This window comes from Alosa alosa, chromosome 4, assembly GCF_017589495.1.
Source record: "Alosa alosa isolate M-15738 ecotype Scorff River chromosome 4, AALO_Geno_1.1, whole genome shotgun sequence".
NCBI classification, from domain to species: domain Eukaryota; kingdom Metazoa; phylum Chordata; class Actinopteri; order Clupeiformes; family Clupeidae; genus Alosa; species Alosa alosa.
The window spans coordinates 7,329,867-7,353,243 of NC_063192.1; the positions used below are offsets into that span (position 1 = coordinate 7,329,867).

The 23,377-nt window shown below is 41.9% G+C and overlaps 2 protein-coding genes across 3 annotated transcripts; one reads left to right on the forward strand and one right to left on the reverse strand.

The window, feature by feature from the left end:
• Positions 1 to 34: 34 nt before the first annotated feature.
• On the reverse strand, positions 35 to 10,674 carry alas2 (aminolevulinate, delta-, synthase 2). The gene is made up of 11 exons (XM_048240772.1): positions 10,570 to 10,674; positions 8,661 to 8,841; positions 8,116 to 8,283; positions 7,668 to 7,751; positions 7,146 to 7,368; positions 6,651 to 6,835; positions 6,286 to 6,465; positions 5,160 to 5,324; positions 4,023 to 4,291; positions 1,371 to 1,533; positions 35 to 942 (listed from the first exon to the last, which is right to left on the reverse strand). The coding sequence occupies exons 2-11, from the start codon at positions 8,824 to 8,826 to the stop codon at positions 782 to 784; spliced, it is 1,764 nt and encodes a 587-aa protein (XP_048096729.1). The 5' UTR covers positions 8,827 to 8,841; positions 10,570 to 10,674; the 3' UTR covers positions 35 to 781.
• A 4,901-nt stretch (positions 10,675 to 15,575) lies between these two features.
• Positions 15,576 to 22,823, forward strand: pmelb (premelanosome protein b). Of its 2 annotated transcripts, none has more exons than XM_048241438.1 (12): positions 15,576 to 15,737; positions 17,438 to 17,551; positions 17,954 to 18,100; positions 18,330 to 18,473; positions 18,777 to 18,938; positions 19,143 to 19,493; positions 19,828 to 20,160; positions 20,591 to 20,734; positions 20,902 to 21,001; positions 21,120 to 21,328; positions 21,776 to 21,866; positions 22,254 to 22,823. In XM_048241438.1, the coding sequence occupies exons 1-12, from the start codon at positions 15,608 to 15,610 to the stop codon at positions 22,402 to 22,404; spliced, it is 2,076 nt and encodes a 691-aa protein (XP_048097395.1). In that variant the 5' UTR covers positions 15,576 to 15,607; the 3' UTR covers positions 22,405 to 22,823. The 2 variants fall into 2 exon arrangements, with proteins under 2 accessions (XP_048097395.1, XP_048097396.1); XM_048241439.1 differs by having other exon boundaries at positions 21,123 to 21,328.
• The last annotated feature ends 554 nt before the right edge of the window (positions 22,824 to 23,377 follow it).

Here is a 23,377-nt window from a genome sequence, read left to right on the forward strand (position 1 = left end):
CAGAAACTCGATTAAAATTTTACTGAGAAGCAAATAGTTGTCCAATCCCTTTTATTGTATTCAGTAGATTCTGTTCCATTAAGAACACATCACATGTAAGCAATGGTAAGGTACAGATGTTAATTGAGACTTTCAAGAACTACAATGTATACATCCAGTTCTGTAATATCTATGAAATAACATTAAGCAACAAGATAACATAACTTCAAACACAAAAACACCTCAAATACCTCTTTAGCACAAACACATTTTGACAGCTGTGCTCTTCATCAATGTAAACATAATTCTGAATCAAATTCTCCTTGGAAACTGCCAAATGTAGGACTAGCAGAGGTCAATTTACAATTAATGACAGGACATATTCATTTTAGACTTTCCATGATCTTCCATGATCTAGAGCAATAAAAGTGCTCATGTGCAGGTATGAGGATGTGTCAAATGAAGGAATAAGAAAAGCTAAACATTTACTCACGTATGCAAATGGCATTCCTAACAGGCCCTAGAACTTGTAAATTTATCTATACAAATGGCAGTTACTTAAATTAAGTGAATTGATGTGTTCTTAATGGAGTTTTGCATGTTTTGGTGAAGCTGTCCTCCTGATTTTGTAACAGTGGAGGACTGGTGAGGACTCTCTATACTGTTTGAGGTGGGGGAATGGTAAGGGGTGATAGAACAGAGTGGTAAGACGACCTGCAGCTTCACCAAAACACACTAGAATCAATTGTGATGACAGCATGTCATTTTGGTCCCTTCTTCCTTTCCTTCGGCTTGTCTGCGTCTATGCGGACATGGTGATGTACTGATCCATTCCACCAAAATAGGACCTCTCCCACTCACTCATGAGGTCGAAGTGCAGCGGGCGGTCGCAGAAGTTGCAGGAAGCCATTGCTGGGCCATTCAGAGGCATGCCCACCTCCTGCCAAACCTCCAGCAGTTTCTCTGCCGACACACACATCAACACACAGGGGAGTCACATGACATACCCTACACACACTTCAGACACACTTCACACAGGGGAGTCACATGACATACCCTACACACACTTCAGTAGAATGCATACATGCATATTCATAGATAAACAACATAAATCATAAGACATTGTGATGACAGCGCATGTTGCGAACTATTGGTTTCTCAGCAAAAGCCTCAATGAAATGGTAACAAATAAATGTAAAGAGTCATATCATGTGGAGTTGATTTTTTTCCGTTTTGGCAAGTAGCCATGTAATAAGCAGGATAATGTATAGAACGCAGGTCATTATTGGAAAATAACGTCGGGGTCCTGTTTGCACTGTCGAGACTTATTTTCCGATAATGACGACAATCTATACTTTATCTTTTAGACAGTATATTGTCTGGAGGCTTACGTGTGAAGAATTCCATCATCGCCGGCTCATGGAAGGGTGAGGGAGCCAGACGCAGCAGCTCCTGCCCACGGGCCACGGTGGGATAGTTGATGGCTTGGACATAGATGTTGTGACGCTCCAGCAGGATGTCACACACCTTGGAGTTCAGCTCTGCGTTGCCAACCTGAGGGGGAAACACAGCACTTTGAGTGATAGAGTGGGGGCAGCAAAAAGGAACATGGAAGTCTGACCTCAGAGCAGATCTGTTCAGGGATCCAATTCAGATCAGGAAGCACACATTTTTAACCATACAGCGGAATTCTCTCCATTAGTTAATGGTCAAAAGACATGTCTATAATCTTTATCATTCAGATAACAATGTATGATGAATTTGCTTGATGAAATGCTCTGCCCAAACCACCTTTGATGAGGTATGCTACATTTGTCATCATGGAAGAAAATGTTCCATTTTCGAAGCCAAACAGGCATGTTGGACAATTGGACTGAATGGCTTTTATGTCTATGGACAATTGCCAAGAATGGTATTCAAAGTGTTTGTTTTTCTTGAACCTTAACAGCATGTCACATCAGTGGCAGAACCTCCAGTCACCACAGACAACATTTTCAAAGAATCCCTCTCAATCTCAAAACAAATCACACTCTGTAATCGTTAACAGAAGCAGTTAACTGAGACATGAGGACATCATGGTGCTTATTACACATCTCTTCATACTGCTGCAGAATACTCCATTTACGTTTGGAGGTCTGATATATTTCTGTATAACAGACCGTTGCTACTATTATTCCGCTGTCAAGGAAAATGGATGTTGTGCCTCTGATTCACGTCTTTCATATCTTTCATATGCCAGTCATTATTGGAAAATAAGTCCCGACAGGGTGAACAGGACCCTGACGTGCCAGCAGAAGGGTCTTGCTTCGTCCTGAAGGGACTTATTATTCCTTGACAGTGGAATAATGATCGCCGTTCCATACAGTGTATATTATCCCTTACATATTGATGGTGTGACAGATTCCAGTTTCAGTTCTAATTGGCAACAGGGGCGCCACCAAGGGGTGGCCCGGGGTGGCCACGGCCACCTCAACAAAAACTCTGGCCACCCCTGGCTATGTGTCCGATGGAGGCAAAATGTGTCCAAATTCATACCCATTATTCTCTGTTGAATTGCTCACGGAGTACTTGTCACACATAAATTACACAGATATCACTTGAAAGAGCAGAACCTGAGCTCTCCAATGATATTAGCGGCTATGTGTCGTGAAAATGTCATGAGCCCTCTCACTCCACCGGGTTACCACCTTAATTGGTTTCCACTATCTTCCACTCTGCTCACCACTCTCTCTACTCAGCCTAACTAGCTCCACCTGTCCCTGCTCTGCTCTGCTCTAATTACTCTGCCAGCTGCGCTGCATTACCCACTAACCTCTCCCAGTATTTAAAGCCCTGTCTTTCAGCTCTCCTTTGTCAGATCGTCTGCAAAGCTCACACCCGAACCTGTTTGCTCAAGGCTTCTGGCTCACTCTTGTTTTGTGACCCTGGACCTGCCTGAATCTTGATACTCTTCTGCCCCAGAAAACCAGACCTGCTTTCTGCGTAATCGACTCCTGACTACTCTTCGATCCCGGTAACTCTGACCAGCCTTCTGCCTTGCTACTACGAATTTGGATCTCCCTTGAACTGTACTTCTGCCTTGTTTCATCCGCCCCGTTGTGTCTGTGTTCCCCCCAGGACTTCCGGACCACCCACCACCGGCGTCATAGGACGCATCGCTGCCACTGGGGGGGACACAGACCCAGCACATTGGACGGAATCCCTGTTATTCCCAGTAACCCCTGGAGCCTTCACTCACTCCCTACTTCCCTTTTCCCTTAAGTTTAATAAACTTTCTGGTGTGACGCAATTGTGGTCCTCTGGTCGTCTGTCTGAACCGTGACAGAAAAACGGTTCGCGAAAAAATTAAAGTTGGATATACATGACATTTAATAATATTTCCATTGTTCACACAGCGCTTTGTCCATCTCCACACCCATTACTCTCGGTGATATATCTCATGAACACCTTGGTCAAAACATAGCAAACTATATATCGAAATAAACAGCAGACCTTACCAAACATGAGGATATGCATTAAGCATTCCTCTGTACAGTAAGCGAATCCTGAGTAATCTGGTTTTGAAATTGCAGCAAAATTCTACATGTTATCCAACTTAGAGCTGAAATTCTAATATATTGTAATAGCAGCCCAGAATAATGAACTTGCTTTCCAAAATAAAAAAATCAAAAGTTGGTCATGGCATGCACAGATCAACAGTGCTTTTGAATAGATGTTTCTACCAGCATGCTTCAGGTGACATGGATGCAGCACAAAGTATTTTTACCTAGTATAAAGGCTGATAGGCTAGACTGTCTTGTTAAAAACGATATAGCCTAGCATATGAAGAGCTCTTTTCCAAAACGCTATAAATCCATTTTTGTGGAACAAGTCATGTTATTTAATTGTGTTTTTCAGGTAATATCAATAAAAGTGCAGTTGTGTTGTTTTGATTGAGTAAATAACAATTACAGTTCCAAAAACTGCTACAGTTCCAATATCCTGAGCCATGTGGACTCATAGGTTCGGTCATGGTGGTGAGGCCTTACAGAGGTGCCTCTTACCCGTATGGGGATGATGTGGCTGGGGCAGTTGATGACAGGCAGGCCGACGTCCATCAGTAGCTGGCGCATGTGTTTGACATTGCGCTGGTGGGCTCGGCGCAGCAGCAGGCCCTCGGGGCTGCTCAGCACCCGCACTGACTCCAGTGCCCCCGCCAGCACCATCGGTGGCAGCGAAGTGGTGAAGATGAAGCCGGCGGCGAACGAGCGAACTGTGTCCACTAGGGCGGCACTACTAGCTATGTAGCCTCCCACGCAACCAAACGCCTTCCCTGCATCAGAGGAAAAACAGAGTAAACAGTTAGCCTGTTAGCATCTATAAAGGTGCAATGTTTCTTTTACTTTAAACATCCAAAAATGACGTAGAAATAACAGCAAAGAAACATTTTGACATGTATAAATACTCTGTGTTGTCCAGATATCTCCTTTAGCATGGAAACCAGCTAGCTAGCCAGGCTTTTGTAATACCACATTGTACCACAAATGGTCGCTGTATTAAATACAAATACAAGTAAATGGAACAGTGCTGTGTGGCTGCATTCAAGACAACTTCAAGTCTACAGACAGCTCCTTTAAGGCTGGGCTAGGCAGAGTGCTGTATGTTAACACTGACAAAGTGTTTGTTGAGTCATACATTACGGAGAAAGTAGGTGGAGTGGGGCTGTAGCCATTCAGATGAGCATGGGCTTACATGTACAGCTATTCCAGGAACTAGCATGGCTCTGATGTGGCAAAGATCAGGCTTATCCATCCACCCCAGCATCAGCAGCTGTGTGGGGTTGAACTAATGTGTGACGTTTGCTGTGGAAGTAGTCGGGAACAAAGGACGAGATAAAGCAACCCTAGCTTAGCCTGGGGGCTCTGATAAGTGAGGCTTTTTCTTGTCAAAATCACTTTCACTGAGCTTGTATGAAGAAACCTGGGTGGGTGCTACACATTGGTGGAGGTTTTTGAGGTCCTCCTTCACTGAAAAGCACTGTCTGTGCCTTGAAAAGCCTTATATAATGCAGTGTGTTTTTGTTGTAAGCTTGCATCTAACAAAATCACTTTAGAGGCCTTAGTCTGAGGCATTAGCGTTAGCTTTTGTTGATTTGGTGTGTTCAGAGGTTAAATGTGGGATATTATTATGTTTGTACTAACCCAGTGTTCCAGAGACAATGTCGATCTTGTGCATGATACCGTCCCTATCTCCGACCCCGGCCCCATGTGCCCCATACAGCCCCACTGCATGGACTTCATCCACAAACGTCAAGGCACCGTACTTATGGGCTACATCACACAGCTCCTCCAGAGGACAGATAGCACCTACACAAAAACAACACACAGACACATAACATTAGACAAGGTTTCAGATGCTTTATGTAAGAACGACCAGTGTTTAAAATGATCATTGCAGTCTAAAATCAAAACATTTCAGCGCATTAAGTAGGCTAATCTTGCAATCTAGCTGTGTGACTGGTAAATTGGCGGAAGTTGGCGCAGCAAGCCAAAACACAAACTCAAAACATAAAACAGTATTTGCAGGCTGCGAATGTAAGTTTGAATTGTGAATATCCTGGCTGTACCATTATTGTCAGTGAAGCCAGTATTTGAAAATAACATGTTTCTTATATCTCTTATGGCATATTATGGTAATTTTATGATTTATTACAATAAATATCTTACATATAGCACCTTTAAATATACCATTGAACATACATGAATTAAGTCAAGGTTTATATATGTTCATGGTTATTGTTTTTAATCTGTTTGTTACTGTTATTTTATTCAGTGTGTTACTAAGACAACTTAACAGTGTCTGCTAAGAACTGTAAACATAAACACAAGATTATGAATATACAATTCCTGTAAAATAACATGTCATTGTGTGTTGAAGTTGGCTTAGGCTAAATGAGAGATTCGGCATAGTTTAACTTTACTTTCAACTCAAAGACTTCCTGAGATTAAACTATCCCTTCCAGCCAATTTTTATCCATGCACACAGAATATCGGTTAAGTTTCATGTCAGTTAATAAGGTTATCATTGTCTACAGCATGTATAGGATAACTCTAGTGGAAGAACAACCTAGGGTCTGTTTTTGGATGATAATGATCATAGACTTTCTTTGGGGGTCAGAATTACATTTATCTGAGTAATTTTGAGTAAGCCCACAATCCACTGATTGATGTTGTTTTGGTCCCCAACAAAAGTTTTCAGTTTGTTGTCATCCAAAAATACTATCTAGGTTGGTATGTTATAAGACTGTTCACATGAATATGGACTCACCATCCATAGAATGCACAGTCTCAAAGGCCACAATCTTGGGGGTCTTAGGGTCTGATTTGCTTAGCAGTTCCTCCAGATGGCGGGGGTCATTATGGCGGAAGATGAAGCGCTTGGCTCCGCTGTTCCTGATGCCCTGGATCATGGAGGCATGGTTCCCCATGTCTGAATAGATCTCACAACCTGTGTGATAGACACACAATTATTAATACTCAGCACAATAGGAAACATCTAATGTAACAAGCTAAATTAGAAGAGCTAATCCAATGCTGTATTTTCTAGTATCTAAACCTAACCGTAAGTCAGCGAAACCTTTCCAAATATCTTTGCCAGTCATTCAGAAAAGCTATTTCATCAACTTTTCTTACCAGGAAGCATTTTGGCAAGAGTGAAAAGAGTCGAGTCATTGGCCACGAAGCAGGAGGAGAACACAAGCGCGCCATCTTTCTGGTGGAGGCGAGCCAGCTCCTGCTCCAGCATCACGTGGTAGTTACTGGTGCCAGAGATGTTCCTAGTGCCTCCTGCGCCTGCGCCATGCTTCTGCAGAGCATCCCTGACAGAATGAATTAATATGAATGAATATATCTTGAACGTGAATACCTTTATCGGTGCAGAGAGTTCAATAAAAGAAGAATGAAAAAAATAGTAATCTTAAAAAAACATTAAGGGCCTCTAAAATAAATAAACAATGATAAATAATAAACTAAAAATAAAAAAGTCACAGTACATTCATATTGCACATGTTATCATGGTGTTTAATGCAGTCGGTTTTAGAGTGGAACTGTTTATTTTTCTGTGACTTTTAAGACTGCATGGGCTAAATTTTGTTTAAGTTCTAGAAAAGTTTTCCTGGAAACACATACTGAATGGCCCCGATGACTCTTGGGTGGCGACTCATGCCCAGATAGTCATTGCTACACCACACAGACACCTGGTTCCCTTCCCGCCCAGTAACAGAGTAGTCATCCGCAAAGGGGAAGATGTCAGCATGGCGGTTCACGGTTTTAAAGATGCGGTAGGTGTGATCACTCTTCTTCTCATGGATCCTCTTCTCAAAGAATGTATCATAGTCAAAGCTGGGGCCCTCTACCAAACATTCAGAAACCATGGTAAAATCTTTGTTTAAGACAACCACAATGTATATTTATATAAATACTATGTATATAATATAAATACAAGTAATAATTATGCTTTCAGTGCATGTCTTCCAGAACTTCTCAAACAAAAGTAAGGTCCAACATTTAACATTTAACATGTAATGGAGCCAATACCTACTGAGTTAATATTGAAGAAAGTTTGGGTAGATGTTCTTATAAATGGGAGGGATCGTGTGTATCTGTCTTTCATTAGGAAAGCTATCTGTGGTGCTGCACACGTCAACTCACCCATGTTATCTTTGAGGAGGTGGGAGGGAGCCAGCCCCAGAGGGGAGGTGACCTCCACACCGGCCTGAAGAGTGCCCACCAACTCTGTTCAGCACACACATACACAAAAAGAGAGAAAGAGAGAGTGAGACTGGTCAGTGTTGACATCATATTGTTGTGGTAATGGTCTCAAGAAAAAAAGAACACATGACTGAGTCTCTCAGATTTCAGGGTGGACCCATGACCCATGACCTATGAAAACCAAAACACAATTTCTCTCCATTCACTTTCCCAGTGACATGCTGTTAAACTACACATGATGGAGACCATCTAGTCAATGGGAGTGACATTTACTAGGGTTTTCTACGTTTGAACATCATTTATACCCTGTTAAAATGCACCTGTAGTTAGTGTGTGTGTGTGTGTGTGTGTGTGTGTGTGTGTGTGTGTGTGTGTGTGTGTGTGATACCTGTATTTTTCGAAGCATTGCCAAAGACGTCCTCCTGCACCTCTTTACTGGCCTTGACCACGCTCAGCTGGGACGACACAAAGGGGCAGCCTTTGGCCACAGACTCAGCAACCTGGGTGGCAGCCTGGGACAGGTGCCGCTTTTGGGCCATTAGGACTGGAGACTGAGCTAAATAACACATATGCACACTTCATACCCTACTACATACACAGGCACATACAGTTACAGTATACATTTAATGTTGTCTTTCATTGTTTTGTTACTGTGCTGTTGTGGTGTCATTTCTGTCTATGGTCAATGTATGTTCTGTATGCATTGCTGTTGTATGTGCTCCTCTGTAAATTTCACATGCATAATGCACTTGGGATATCATGCCAATTGCCAAGAATACAATGTGATTGTCTGCTGTAGCTTTCCATGCTAGACCCGTAATAGGTGTTCCACTGCAGTCGGTGAGAGCATTTGGAGACACTGTATCCAACCCACACTTTCTTGGCACGTCCTCAGGTGAATTCAGTGATCAGTATATAAAGTTAGACAAGTACCTTTCTCAGGTGATCTGAGTGAGGTGGGCAGGACAGTCGTGGTGCTAATATGACGGGTGATGATGGGGCATCGGTCGGCCAGGGAGAAAAGAGCTGTGCCCGCTCTACGCATGAAGGGCCGCGAGGCCGTTTTCAGGAAGGGACAGTGATGCAGAAACGCAGACATGATTTCTGTGCCCGTCTGCAAAACAGATGATGTTACAAAATGATGTAATACATTTTAGATTGATTGAATTTAGAGTTAGTTTGTTAGTTAGTACAGTTGGCTGTCTTTTTATGCCAGTACACAAGGTGGTGGTTGTCTTGTGGTTGCTGATCTGGGCTTCCTCATGGGTCACTGAAAGGTTGTGAATTTGCTACCATTGTGCCCCTGAGCAAGGCACTTAACAAAACAAAAATATTTCAACTTGTTTAGACCATCTCTAGAATGTAAGTTATATGTACGGCTATATTCCCCGGGTCCTATGTTCCCCCGCTAGGGGTTAGGGTTAGGTCTTTTTTTATTTTTATTTTTTAATGTTCCTATGTTCCCCGGTCCCATACAAAGCGGGGAACATAGGACCCGGGGAACATAGGTACACTCCCATATGCACAAACTAATACATCACCTGTCTGGGGTGCGTTTCCCAAAACCAGTTGCTAACCTGTTGGCTGCCAATTGGAAATTGTATTACAACCAACAAAGTAGTTAACTTAGTTAGCAACTATGGTTTTGGGAAACATGCCCCTGTTCAGTAGCCCTAAATCTCAGCTACTGGTTGTGGTTAACTAGCCTACCTGTCACATTTAACTGTAGGTATTTGCTGTACTAAACTTTACTCAAATACAACGTTAACTAACCCAATTAGTATTCCTTGATGTAAACAGGACATCAACAGGTAGCTGCAAACTCTTAAAAGTAAACAAATGACAGTAATAGGCTACAAAATATGATCTGAATGAGTTATCCAGACAATATATAGATGTAAGAAATATAAGTAGCAAGTGGTTAAAAAGTGATAAAAGAACTAAGAACATTCAGCTGGTGGGCCTAAACATACAATGTGTGTTTAGTGGGTTCCGACTTTGACCTGAGTTCGTCTTGTGGACCAAAATTCCGAATGATTCCGATAGCCCTGTATTGCCACATGGGCGCGCCACTGTAGTGGGCGTGCCTGATAGCGCTTATCTTGTGCACGCAGCTGGCGCTGTCCATGCTCTGTAGTTCTGAAGTTGTGAATGCACGTCACACTATAGGAGGTCCGCGATTAACAACGATTTGATGGTAAATTCAGTAAAAATGCAGGCGAAAGTTCGAGAAAAATCGTGAAGTAATAGTAGGCCTAATTGTTCAATAATAATGCAAAACTTTTCTTACACCACTTTAAACAGCATAATTCGTAATGGGTGTTGATAACTGTTCTCTACGATACATTTTACGTTACAGTCTAATTATTTAATAATGCACACACACAAAAAAAAAACATTTATGTATTCCATCATTACTTCAACTGTCACTGATGCTAGGTCTACTGTTGACTCCAATTCCCCCCAATGCCTGAATGTGCAGTGCAATGTGTCTCATTATTTTGCGGTCGAGAGATATCTCGACCTGTGGTTTGTTTTTGTGATTAGGGGTAATCTTCAGGTCGAACGATTGTAACCAAAAGCGCCCATCTATCAGCCGATTTGTCTGCTCAACACATTTAATGTATTATCTCTGTACAATCACACATTTATGGGCAAGTTTGAATGCAGCAATTATTTCCCATTTCCATAATTCAAAGTAGCCTACAAACTCGAAATCAAACTCAAAATCGAAACAATTTTAACTGATAGCGTACAATTACTAGCCTACGGGCAAATTAAAGGTCTAAAATCTAAAAATCTAAATAATCGATCAAAATAATTAATAACAAGCAAATCTCACCTGTTGACCTACACTGAGGACGAACTTCGAACAGCTATCGGATAGTGACACTGCTGACAGAAATGCTACCGAGATGTGACGTTTTACAACGAACTCATTGGCCAAGTTAACATCTGCCGTTCCCTCCCTCTGTAGTTAGTCAGGGAGATGTGGTGTGAGTGTGTGCGCCATATTAATACTTCTAAGGTAATTCTTTGTATGTAAGGTACATATTTTAATAAGCACAAATAAGAAACTGAAATAGGCCTAAGCATAGACTTGTGTCTGTACTTATAATCTGTATTTATAATTTCACATAACTCAAACTGTTATCTTAACAGTTTCTCTTAATTTAGGCCTACTGTAGGCTACTACTGGTTCATGCCCTGAAGAAGGCCCAAGCTGCTACGCGTGGGCATTTTTAGGTCCTTTTTGGACATGTCCAATTTGTATTAAATACATTTTTATCTTGCCTTGGTCGGAGAGATTTTTTTCTCTTTTTCTCATATGAAACTACTAACCTTGGACCAAAGAGCACCCAACGACAGAACAAAGAGGACTGAGCACGCCACTGACTCCAAACAGGCTATATAAAAACGGTTTTATTTACTATTGTTGATTGATTTAATCATAATCATATCAAACATTATGAGACTGGAGGAACATAAAACTGAGGATTTGTATTTGGTTTTTTTACCCTATATTCCTCAATTCATCATCTGAATTGCTATTATTTGTATGTTTGTATGTTAGATTGGCATGGCCATTTTTAAACACCCAGGTCACTGTATAAAAATGTATGTATGGTGCACATTACAGGCCAAACAGGCACCTGTGTCTTGACATTACAGATCGTCTTTTGTTCAGCAGACTGAGCTCCCCATGATTTTCACCTCTCTTCATCTTCTCCAAGCTTTTAAGCAGAAAGAGCATGTTTCACCGGTCACAGTGCCAACAAGCTCAGGCAGACCTGTGGGCCAAAGAGTTGAGACGGAGTGTGCTGACCCAGCCTGAAACGTTGGCCTCTAAACTCTTACAGCAGATTTACTGACCTGTGATTGAACACACATAGAAATTGGGTGGAACTAAGATATTTTAACACACTAATATGTACCTCTAAGGGTTTTGCAAAATAGATCAACTGAAAAGAAAGCATACTATCAATGTGGCATCCATAGGGTTCTATGCATAAATAATATGGTTATAATGCTGAAAGTGTGATAAAAATGATTTTGCGGATATGGTGGTCTAAATCCGGTTGAACAGGGGAGTCATAAGAACAACAGTAATCCTGCAATCTACATACCAGGAATTCCACATTTATCCACAGCGTGTGACTTGTGAAATTCACACAAATCTAAATTAAACTGACACACAAAATAATTTTTACTGCAACTGCACCCCCCCTCCCCCCAATTCAATTCAGTGTTGCTTTATAAGACTGTAGGTATATTGTTTACATATTGCATTCACAATTCATATACACACAAACTAAAGGCTCTGTGTGTGTATTTTGTTATAATGATCTCATAGATGTTTTATGCCTCATATGTCCTAAACTGAGAATATTATATTTTAGTCACATAGTGTAAATGACTGGCAGCAGTCTGTTGTCACGTTTGTAGTGTTTTGAAGGGGACATTTGTTGAAGGGTGTTTGTAGGGTTTAAGAAGTTAGTTGAAAGGTTGTGCTCAGTGTTTTTTTGTGAGAGATTTAAGTGGCTCAATGTACAGTAGGACCACATGATAGTTCTCATGCAGAACTGTAAGTCAAGTCCATCCGCTCACCACACAGGATTTACACATGCACACACCACACCACACCACACCACTCCAAACCATTTATACAGTCTATGCAAACTACATGTATACAAAATGAATGGATTCCACTCACAGACCTTTCCATTCAATTACAAAAAAACCGTCCTGTCAGCTCTGTCATCGTCCTGTCCCTCTGCGTGTCTATCTGTCTGTATGTCTGTCTGTTTGTTTGTCTGTCTATCTGTCTGTCTATCTGTCTCACTTGTCTACGTTACCTTATTGCGTTTCATGTGTTTTTATGTTTCAATTCACGTGGTGAGGTAGGACAATTGTATTTGCACTTTGAAAAATATGTTACTTAAATAAAAATAAAGTTGCCCTCCGAAGAGGGGGGGTGGTGGTGGGCAAAAAAAAAAAAAAAAAAAAAAAAAAAATGAATGGATTCCATTGACAGTTCAACTCATTACATAAGAGGAAGCAAAGACATTAGTGGGGGAATATTTTATAAAACTGTGGTGAAACACGTTTTGTTCTTGATAGGAATTATGTGGCTTGAATGGGATTCAATTGTAACTAACCCACACACACACATTTACACATATTGGGTGTTGCCATTTCTGAGAAGAACCCACACAAAATGGTATGCGGGTTTATCACAGATTAACCTACCGTTCAAAAGTTTGGGGTCACTTAGAAATTGCCATTCCAGACAGAATACCAGATGAGATCAGTTGCATTGTTTTTCAGGGCAGCAGTTTCCAGATTACATTATGTGCTTACATAATTGCAAAAGGCTTCTCCAATGTTTTCTCAGTGATATGATAATCAGATTAGTATCAGATTAGTAAACAGAATATGTCTTTGGAACATTGGATGAATGATTGCTGATAATGGGCATCTGTATACTTATGTAAATATTGCATTAAAGATCAGCCATTTCTTTCTACAACAGTCATTTACTACATTAATGATGAAAACAAGGACATTTCCAAACTTTTGAACGGTAGTGTATGGTGACGTCCACGTCCCATATTCATGTCACTAATTGTTTTCATGCAGGCAGTGTGTGGCATATGGATGGCATAAAGCCTTGCATGTCCGTTTTCATGGTTAACAAACAATATTTTGCTAAATGTGTCCATTTGTAATTGCATGAAAACAAAACAAACACTTTTGGTGAAAGCAAGACATGTGTAAAACACTACACTATGTACAGGGTCTCCAAGAGATTAGTCAATATTTCTTGATTTCCCATTCAGATCAGAAATGGCTAGTTGTCCAATCCTGAACATCAACTTTTTTACTGATAAAATGTTCTAATGTTTTCAATCAGGTGCATTCAGAATAGACTATAGGGATAGAAGGTGGAAAGGAGCAACGAAGAAATGAGCAAGGAGGAAATAAGGACATATCCTGTTAAAAAGTGTCATAGCTTAGTCTAGGGTGCAGTTGTTTTGGTTTCAATACTGTTTACATGATCACATTGAATCATGGTAATCTGGCCACACATACTGTAGGCCAAATTAGAAGAAAGCAGAACATACATGCGAATGTTGCATGACAAAGTTCTAAAATAGAAAAACCTACAATTAACTGAACTTTGGCCACAATATCTGGACTGATTTTCCTATAACAATGCATACATTTTTGTTTATATCATAATAGTTATGGTTGTAATTTATCCATAATCAATGCCATTCGATAGAACAACATGAAAAGGGGAAGTACAGGGCTATGTAATACTATTAGACACTATTTTAAAAAGAAATCATATTTAAATATATCACTCCACCTGTTCATGAATTTGTATATATGACATGGTCCCTCCCCAATGTTGACTCTATGGCTACGGCCTTGAGCACCAACCACACCGTGTATCAAGCACACCCACAGCATAGTGGTAGATGTAATAATATAATAGCAAACACTCTCAATAAGCTCTTTAAATGGGACCAGTTACATGCAGTATACTGTAGTAGTATTGTGGAAGAATGCCAAAACCACCCATGACTTTACGATTTGCCAAAGACACACACACACACACACACAGTTTTTGTAGATTTATATAATATATAACTGTAAAAACACACAACTACATGCATTGCTATTCTCCAATTGAAACTTTTTTTTGGAGAGAGCGAGTGAACTTTGTACCCTTAGCAGTCACCAGCTCCAGCTGACCTGGCATAGAAGCCCATTCTGGTCCCGAGCCACTTATATTCAGCATATCTCAAATAATCCCGTCAGCTGACCTCAAATCAGCCCCAAGACAGTGCTTTGTGTCTGAGCCGCACACCTCTGATCAGCACGTCACTCCCGAATTTCTCTCCATCAGAAACGACTCCATTGTTCCATCAGCCCAAAATTGACCACGCAACCATATCAACAAACACATGAGATTAATTGTAATTAATCATTTGGGCCACAGGCGACTTATTTCACAAAGGCCACTAGCATTCCATCTTCCCCTTCAGCCTTACATCCCTATCAAAATACCACCTCTCTCCTAATACTTCGAACAACCCAGCACTCCTAACATTCATTGCATTTACCATTTAAGTTCTTCCCTATACCTCCTTCTTCTTCTACCACTGTCTCCTTCGACTACACTTTGAGTAGTACAGTACGTCTAAACTTTTGTACTCTCATCCTCTGGTAATAGTATTGATTGATGTAGTATTAACCACTACAGGTCTCTCCTGCTTAAATGTTATTGTTCATTTGTGTAAGTCACTTTGGATAAAGGCGTCTGTGAAATGAAGAAATGTAAAACAAAGGGGAGGGGCCGACACAGGTCCCCTCATATGCTTTTACATATTCAAACATGTCACTAATCACACTTAAGCTGATTATAATATGTTGACCCACTTGGGAAGCAAAAGCCTCTGAAATGTCAAAATGATAGTCACACGCGTTGCCATCTTAGTGGTAGGGTCAGAGGGGCCGAGGGGCTGAGGAGGTATGTCAGTGTTATTATCATGTCATTAATGTCAGAAATAATCACTGCACTTAGAGGCCAGCTTCCTGTCTTCCTGGCTTCCTGTCAGAATGAGTGCGAGGGTACATTTAAATATGCAGCTCTATAATGCAAAAGATATTTCTCTCATAGACATTTCATATTTCAAGCTAATTCATGGACAGTATTAATGCGTGTGAGTGTGTGTGTGTGTGTCTGTGTGTGTGTGAGTGAGTGAAAGAGTAAAAGAGAGAGATGAAGTTTCTGCCGCATGCGGGGAGGGGCCTGCTTGGTCCGGCTGTGAGGTCAGACCTAAGGGAGTCTGATGTTGTATATAAGCTGAATGTCCGAAACAACACAATCTGTTACAATTTGGGAATTTACTGACCAAGGGGTCTCCCACAGCACTTCCACAATGAAGACCCTCATAGCCCCATTGGTACTAGCAGTGTTGGCGACAACAGCATTTGCAAGTAAGTATCACTCTATGTGTGTGTTGCTGTGTCCATTTGTAGGGCACAGGTATCTCAGGTGTTACAGAGAACTCTTGAGTCTACTTACTGTGTTATGTTATGTAATGTCATTAGATAAAATAGTAGCCATAATACAGAACTTTGCTCTGTTTGATAAGAATAAATGTCACAATTTTGAAAAGGCATGAATGAATGAATGAATGAATGAATGAATGAATGGATAAATTAGTGGACAATGACTGAATGAAAAGCTTTCCTTATTTATCATTTTGGTGTCTAGACCATTCCATTGCAACTAGAGCTTGCCTGTTCAGTTAAAACTTAAAGTACCATGTTGCATTGAAGGCTCTTTGTGGAGTTGCTTAATGGTGTGTGGGGTTTCCAATCAATTAGACGGAGGCAATCATTGGACTTATCAAAAATGTCCATGTGAGGTCCTTTCAAGGTGTAAAGTCTTGAAAAACGTTCGGCAGCTGTCCGCACAGAATATCACCACCACTTTGTTTCACATTGGTCATTTAAAGTTCAGTGAACCGGGGGTGTTAAAAGGTCACTCCAATCCACTTCTCTGAGTACAGAGTGCGAGTGGCTGCGCGTGGCTGAGAGGGGACATAAGCTACGTTTATCCCTTATGCCTCAATGACCAAGTCATGGGCAGGGAGAGGTAAAAAGTTAGCCATGGATGCGGACAGCAGGGTGTGGGGTGTGGGATGTGTGTGTGTGTGTGTGTGTGTGTGTGTGTGTGTGTGTGTGTGAGGGTGGGTGGGGATTAGGGGCCGTTTACACCAAGAACAATAACTGTAATGATAACGGCAAAAAATAATATTGTTCAAGCTAATATGAATGACAACATCCACACAAAAACTATAACTATAACAACATATCCACAATAATTGGGAGCACACCCATTAGCCAATCAATTAACAAGGATAAGGATCACTTTCAGAGCGATTTTGAGAAAGTTTGCAAAAAACTGACAGAAATCATGAAAGTTTAGCCATCACATTCATCAACACAAAGAGAAACTTTTCTTATCGTTGGTCAGTGTGGACGCTTTTATCTTTATGGTTATAGCTATCGTTCCTGGTGTGGGCGGCTCTTTATGCCCCCCTGATCCTGGCTTTAATACTACAGCCTATCTCGCACCCCATAGGAAACACCCCACCATTCAGGAGCAGTTGGGTAACTCAGCTGGTCAGCTGACCCTCACATGTGTGGGATTGGGGGATTTGAGGAGGTCTGCTGTTAGGTGTGAAGTGTGCCAAATATGCCATCAGGTCACACTCCTCCACCAGACCCCCACTCACACACACCCCTCCCCCATGCCAGTGCGAGTGCCAACTGGTCAGCATGCATCACGGACAACAGGCTGGCCTTTGTTTTTGGCCTAACAGGGCACGAGAGTCAGACTAAAGGAACCACTCAGATGTAATACTGTTTCTTCGACACAAAGCCTATTGTACCACTCAGCCTGCTGCCGCGCCGAATGCCAAAAACTAAAATTGATCCAAAACCAGCATAACCTTTGCTTTTGCCAGACTGTGTGTAGGTGTGTGTAACCGTGGTATATAAAGTATATATTGATATATACTTTATATATTGACATATATTTTTACATATAATATAAATGCTACACATCCTACACATCTTTTTCTGTGGACATTTATTATCTTTTTCATTTTAAATGTGTTCATGTACAGGACAAGTTCAAAAGAGCGACACTCAAGCCAGATATGTCCGTTATCATTCATGGAACACAAAGATGTACCCCGTGTGGAAACATGGCGATGCCCGCTACAGAAATAGTTGGATAGGTGAGTGAGTGAGGCCTGAAGAGCAGGACAGCTGCAGTGTGCCCCCACACTGGGACTCTCCCTCTCGTTCAGACTATTGTTCAGATTTATCTTTATGATATTTAGCAGATACTTTTGTCCAAAGTGACTTACAATGACATCAATGAACATTACATTACCATTAAAATGAACAGTTTATCAAACAAATAGCCTAACATTTTGATTAATGATAAGTCTATAGATAATTGTTATATACATACATATACATTCTTTATAGATTAAACAGAATTTAACTGAATAATAGCAATAACCATAAACATACACAAACATATACAAATACTTTGGACGCTTTATTCTATTTGTATAGTTGTGCTATTACTTGCTGTAGTATGTATTGTATCGTCCGTGCTGTGTACTCCTCAGGTGGGGATGTAACATTTGATGTCAGTAACGACGCCCCCACGCTGACCGGAGCCAAGATCACCTTCACCATCGGTATCCGTTTCCCTGCCAACCAGAAGGTGCTGCCAGACGGAGAGGTAGTGTGGGCGGAGAACTGCACGGTGGATGGTAAGCTACACATATGCCAAAGCAATGAGAAGCACCAACCACAGCAAGCAAACATTATGACTGGCATGGCAGATGCTATAAACCACCAAACCCAATTTAAAATGCACTTCTGAGGCCAGACTACACATCTATAAACAGTCTTAGGAATCTATCCATATTTTGGACAAGAGGTATAATGATCCATTTTCAGGAGATCCAGCATTTTTGTGTATTTGTTTGTTTTCTGCAGGCAAACAGTACTATGAGGGACAGCCTGTGTACCCTGAGCACCACAGGTCATCTGAGGACTTGAACGCTGTGTTCCCTGATGGTGTTCCCCTGAGGAAAGATGGAGATAAGAAACCTCCCTATGTGTTTGTGTGGAAGACCTGGGGTATGATCCTCTCCTCTGGCATTTTCTCTATATGTATATATAATGTCCTATAATGTTCTATATGTACATATGTATGTCCTAATAGCGGCCTCCACTGTTAAAGCTAAAGTGAACATAATTTCATACAGGAGCATATGACATGTATAACCTCTCAATAATTAGGTCAGGAGGATAATTATTGCTATTATTATTATAAATAATATTAATAATTAGGTGGAGGTCAAGTTCTCACGACCAAGCTCTGACGAGGTCAAGCTCTGGCGACCTCTGACCTTTACAGTAGGATGTGTGTATCCTCTGCAGGTCAGTACTGGCAGGTAAGTGACGGGCCCTCCTCCTCTTTGACCATAACTACGGACAACATCCCACTGGGATCCTACACCATGGATGTCGTCATCTACCACTACCGCAAGAGGGACAAGTTCATCCCCATCGGCTATGCCTCCACACAGTTCTGCATCACAGGTCAGTAACAAAGAGGACTGGCATTATAGTTAGACTGATACTGCACACAGACATGTTACTTTACAGCGACAGGAGTCATGTGATGACAGTGACTTTAAATGGGTGACCCATTTTTAAATTATATCCATAATGTGTATTCTTAAAATAACTAATAGCACCTGATATTGTGTTTAATCCTGTTTGTGACTATTTGACCACCCCTAGATCAGATTCCCTTTGAGGTGGTGCTGTCCCAGGTGAATGACATTCAGGAGGATGACCAGCGCTTTGTGCAAAACCGAGCCGTGGTCTTCAGCATCTCCCTGCACGACCCCAGCGAGTACCTCAGCACCTCGGACGTCACGTTCAACTGGGACTTCGGGGATGGCAGTGGCACTGTGATCTCCAGGGAAACCACGGTTACACACACCTACATACAGTCTGGCAGCTTCCGTCCCAAGATGGTGGTACAGGCCGCCATTCCAGATCCATCGTGTGCCACTCCTGCCAATGCCCCTACCATGCGGAGTCCGACCACCAAGATCCCGGCTCCTCCCGCACAGGACTTCACCACAGGTCAGTCTAAGCCCTCAGAGAAATGGACAGTTTAAGGTATACCAAGTAAAAAATCCAGAAATAAGTTAGAAATATACTATTTTAATTCTTTAACTCATTTGAGCACCTTTTGATTTTCGTTTGGTTGCTTTCAGTTTCCTAACAGAGACCAGTCTCCTCAGAATTGCATAACAAATAGTTAGGATCTCAGGATGTCAAATCTGATGGTCTTGAGTGTTTCAATTTCAAACAAATTAACAATAACATTAAAATTAACATTAACATTAACATCCATGAATGAGTCAAACTGGTAAGATGTCCAACCATAATATATCACCCTCCTTCTGCAACTCAGCTGACACACCAGCAGAGCCAAAAGAGGACGTTACCGTCCCGGCCTTCCAGCTTTCCTCCGACCTCGGTGCGACCAGTCCCCCCTCGGAGGCCTCTGCCGCTGGGGACGAGGGTGAGGACGACCCCCCTTCTGTCCCTGTGGCTGTGGAGCTGGAGGTGACCACAGGCCCTGCAGACTCAGTCGAGGACATGAATGACCGTGCCGCGTCCATCAACCCTGCGGTGGACAGCGTCACCACTGTCATCCCAGTGGCCGTGGTGAGAGTGGGCACAGAGAGGCGCGTGGCGGAGGAGGAGGAGACGGGGGTCAACTCTGTCATGGACGCTGCCACTAGTGAGTCCCCAGCAACACCTCATTTATATTCTTTATTTATTTATAAGGAACACGCTTATTGAAACGTATTACTAAACTATACACTGAGACATTACTTATTGAAAATGATCATTAAACTGTACAGCTTATTATATACCTCAATGACAAACTAGTCATTAAAGAATGACTGTACCAGAAGCGGTATGCAGGCAATTCTGTTTATTTTGAAACTCATCAGCCAGTATACATACAGTGAAGTGCTTCACAACATTGCCCAATAAGACCAAAATTAAGATTACGAAATACAGGCACAGCTAAATATATTTATACCATTAATTACATGTGAACAAAACTGTGAATATGAATATTAGTCAGCAAAGTCACAAACGCCCTCATCCTCTCATGAGCAGTCAGTAGCCCTGGTCACTGAGTCGCCCCTGTGTGTCTCTAGCTGCCCCAACTGATGGGGCGCCCCAGGAGGATGAGGACACTGACCCACAGCAGGTTGCTGTGGTGATCACCAAGAGGTACGCCCATAATGATGACTGCTTGATCTACCGCTACGGTTCCTTCTCCACCGGCATTGAAATCGTTGGTGAGTTTCCATATATTGTTTTGAGGAAATGGGTTGTAGGGTAAGCCCTCTATAGGATCAGGTGTGATGTGACAGTGACAAGTGACAGTGTTTTAACCTCAGACATTCTTGAATTTCCCCTGGGGATCAATAAAGTATCTATCATCTATTTATCTATTTGTCTTCAGAGGGAATCGAGAGTGTGGAGATTGTGCAGGTGTCCAATGCTGTGCTGATGACCGAGACAGAACCAAATGCTGTGGACTTCACCATCACCTGCCGGGGCAGGTGAGTGGGACACACTCTGGCACAGCACTAAAAAAGGCACCACACACACACACACACTCGCAATGTAAAACTCTGCTTGTTGTGTGTTCAGTGGACCTTAACCACCAGTCTCTCTCAGCAGCCTTCCCACGGAGGTGTGCACCGTGGTGTCAGATGCCAACTGTGTCATGCCAGTCAAGACCATCTGCAACCCTGTGCCAACAACTCCAGACTGTCAGCTGGTCTTGCGCCAGTTCTTCAACGACTCCGGAATCTTCTGTGTCAACGTGTCCATGACAAACGACGTCAGCCTTGCTGTCACCAGTACTAGGGTCAGCGTGAATATGGGTATGTATAAGTGGATTCCACCAGTCATCGCTCAGCTTTCATTTCCATAGAACTGTTTCCCCGAGTTCACAATGTGTATTACTGTGCATTACCAGTATGGAACACAAGGGGGCACCCCACTTCAGCTGAGCAGTGCAGGTCCATGTCACTATACTAAAGCTGTGTATACTGCAAATGAGCAGCTTTCTAGAAGAACTGTAACCACCCCACTCTGTTACCCCAAGCCAGAGATAAGCAGTCCTTAAAGAGTATTGTATACTCGTTGTGGGTCTTTGTAGGTGGCATGAGACACTAGAAGATTTGGACATGAGTTGGTTTTCTCACTAGCTGTGGTTCAAAATGTTATCAGCATGGTATTTAAATGACCCCCTTCTTCATATTTGACAGAAGACTAAGATCACATTAACATTAAGCTATATGTTAACTGAAGGAATATCTAATTCACAGGCTCCAAGATGACATCCACGGGAACAGTTGCCATGGTCCTTGGTGTTCTCATAGTGGCCTCAGCGGTCGGAACAGTGGCATTTACCTACAGGTGAGTCAGACCGGCCTATGCTCATATGATCCTTTCATACGACAAAATGTATTCAAATCAACATTTCACAAAAAATATTTCAATCCCCTCAAAGAGGCCAACTCTGAAAACACTTTCTGGCAGTCCAATATTAATCTTACCTGAATGTGAATGGTACTTAGATATTTGACATTGATATATTTTTGTCACTAATCTGTTAAGTGCTATTGGATGGACATTGGCATCTTTTAGTCTCCCTAGTAACTGTCAGATTCCAGTCTGATCTGACCTGGTTTTACTATGGCATGGAAGTGTTAACCAGCTCCAGTGGAATGACTGGAATGTACCACACTGAAACTCCTGCTGGGGGACTGCTTTCCTTACACGCGACTTGTCTCTGTCCACCAGGCGTCTTAAGGGCTACAGGCCTCTGACAGAGCTGCCGGCCGCAGACCAACAGGCTAGTGGTGGGCTGAGCTCCTTCCCTGCCCTCATCTGGAGCCTCCTGAGTGGCCATGGGCCTGGAGACAACCGCACCCTCCTCCGCAGAGTGGTATAATCTCATCACCCCCCATCCCCCTGTGCAGAGTGGTATGGTCCGTGGCACGTTGCCATATATGAGATCTGTTACAAGGGTCTAGGCATGTTGTATCCCTTAAAAAAGTCTAAATAGAATCTTTTTTTTAATTGTTTTTACGCATTTTAAAGATTTTTTACTTTGCTTTTTACAGAGGTTCTTGGCATTTGCTGTATTGGCCTTTTTATAATGAATGTTTTAATCAACATCAGTTTTTTACAGACCATTTTGCTGTTTATGGATTATTTTTTAGACTTTTTATACATGTAAGTGTGACAGTACTGAAAGAAGACATTGTAGATTCTATGTTGTCCCCAAGGCCTTAATCTCTTATATTTGGTTATCTGTTTGTTGATGTATTAATGAAAGGTTTACATGTAATAAAATGTTGAATACTATGATCAATTGCAATGCTTTGCATTTAAAATTGTGTATCACAAACACATTATACTACTTTTTCATATTACCATCACTGTGGCACCCATTGACACCCATACATGTTCCTTTAAAGATTGATTAATCTACTCTGGACTCATGTTATGAATCTTCTCAGAGGCAGACTGAAAGAGAGAGAATGCCCATGATGGAGATGTGTAATCTGTTTTACAAAAATCATTAAGAAATCATGCCTAAAACGGCCCATACGCCGCACCCTGCTGTTCATACAACACTTAATTTGCTAGTCCCAAATCTTAGGAACATCACAATCAGTAAGAGAAGCAGAGGGAGTGATGCAGTTTTGAATATGGTGTTCAGGTTTGACGCAAAATAATGTCCTGTCCTGTAAAGTATATGAATGTGCATTTGAATCAGACCTTATTCACCGCTCAGAGATAACTAGAGCACACATAACAGGGCACTACTGAAGGTGGAGCACCAACTTAGCCTTGAGTGTGGATGAGACAGCATCAAGGATGTGTCCAATCAGAGAGGGTGTGCAATTGAGGGCACAGTC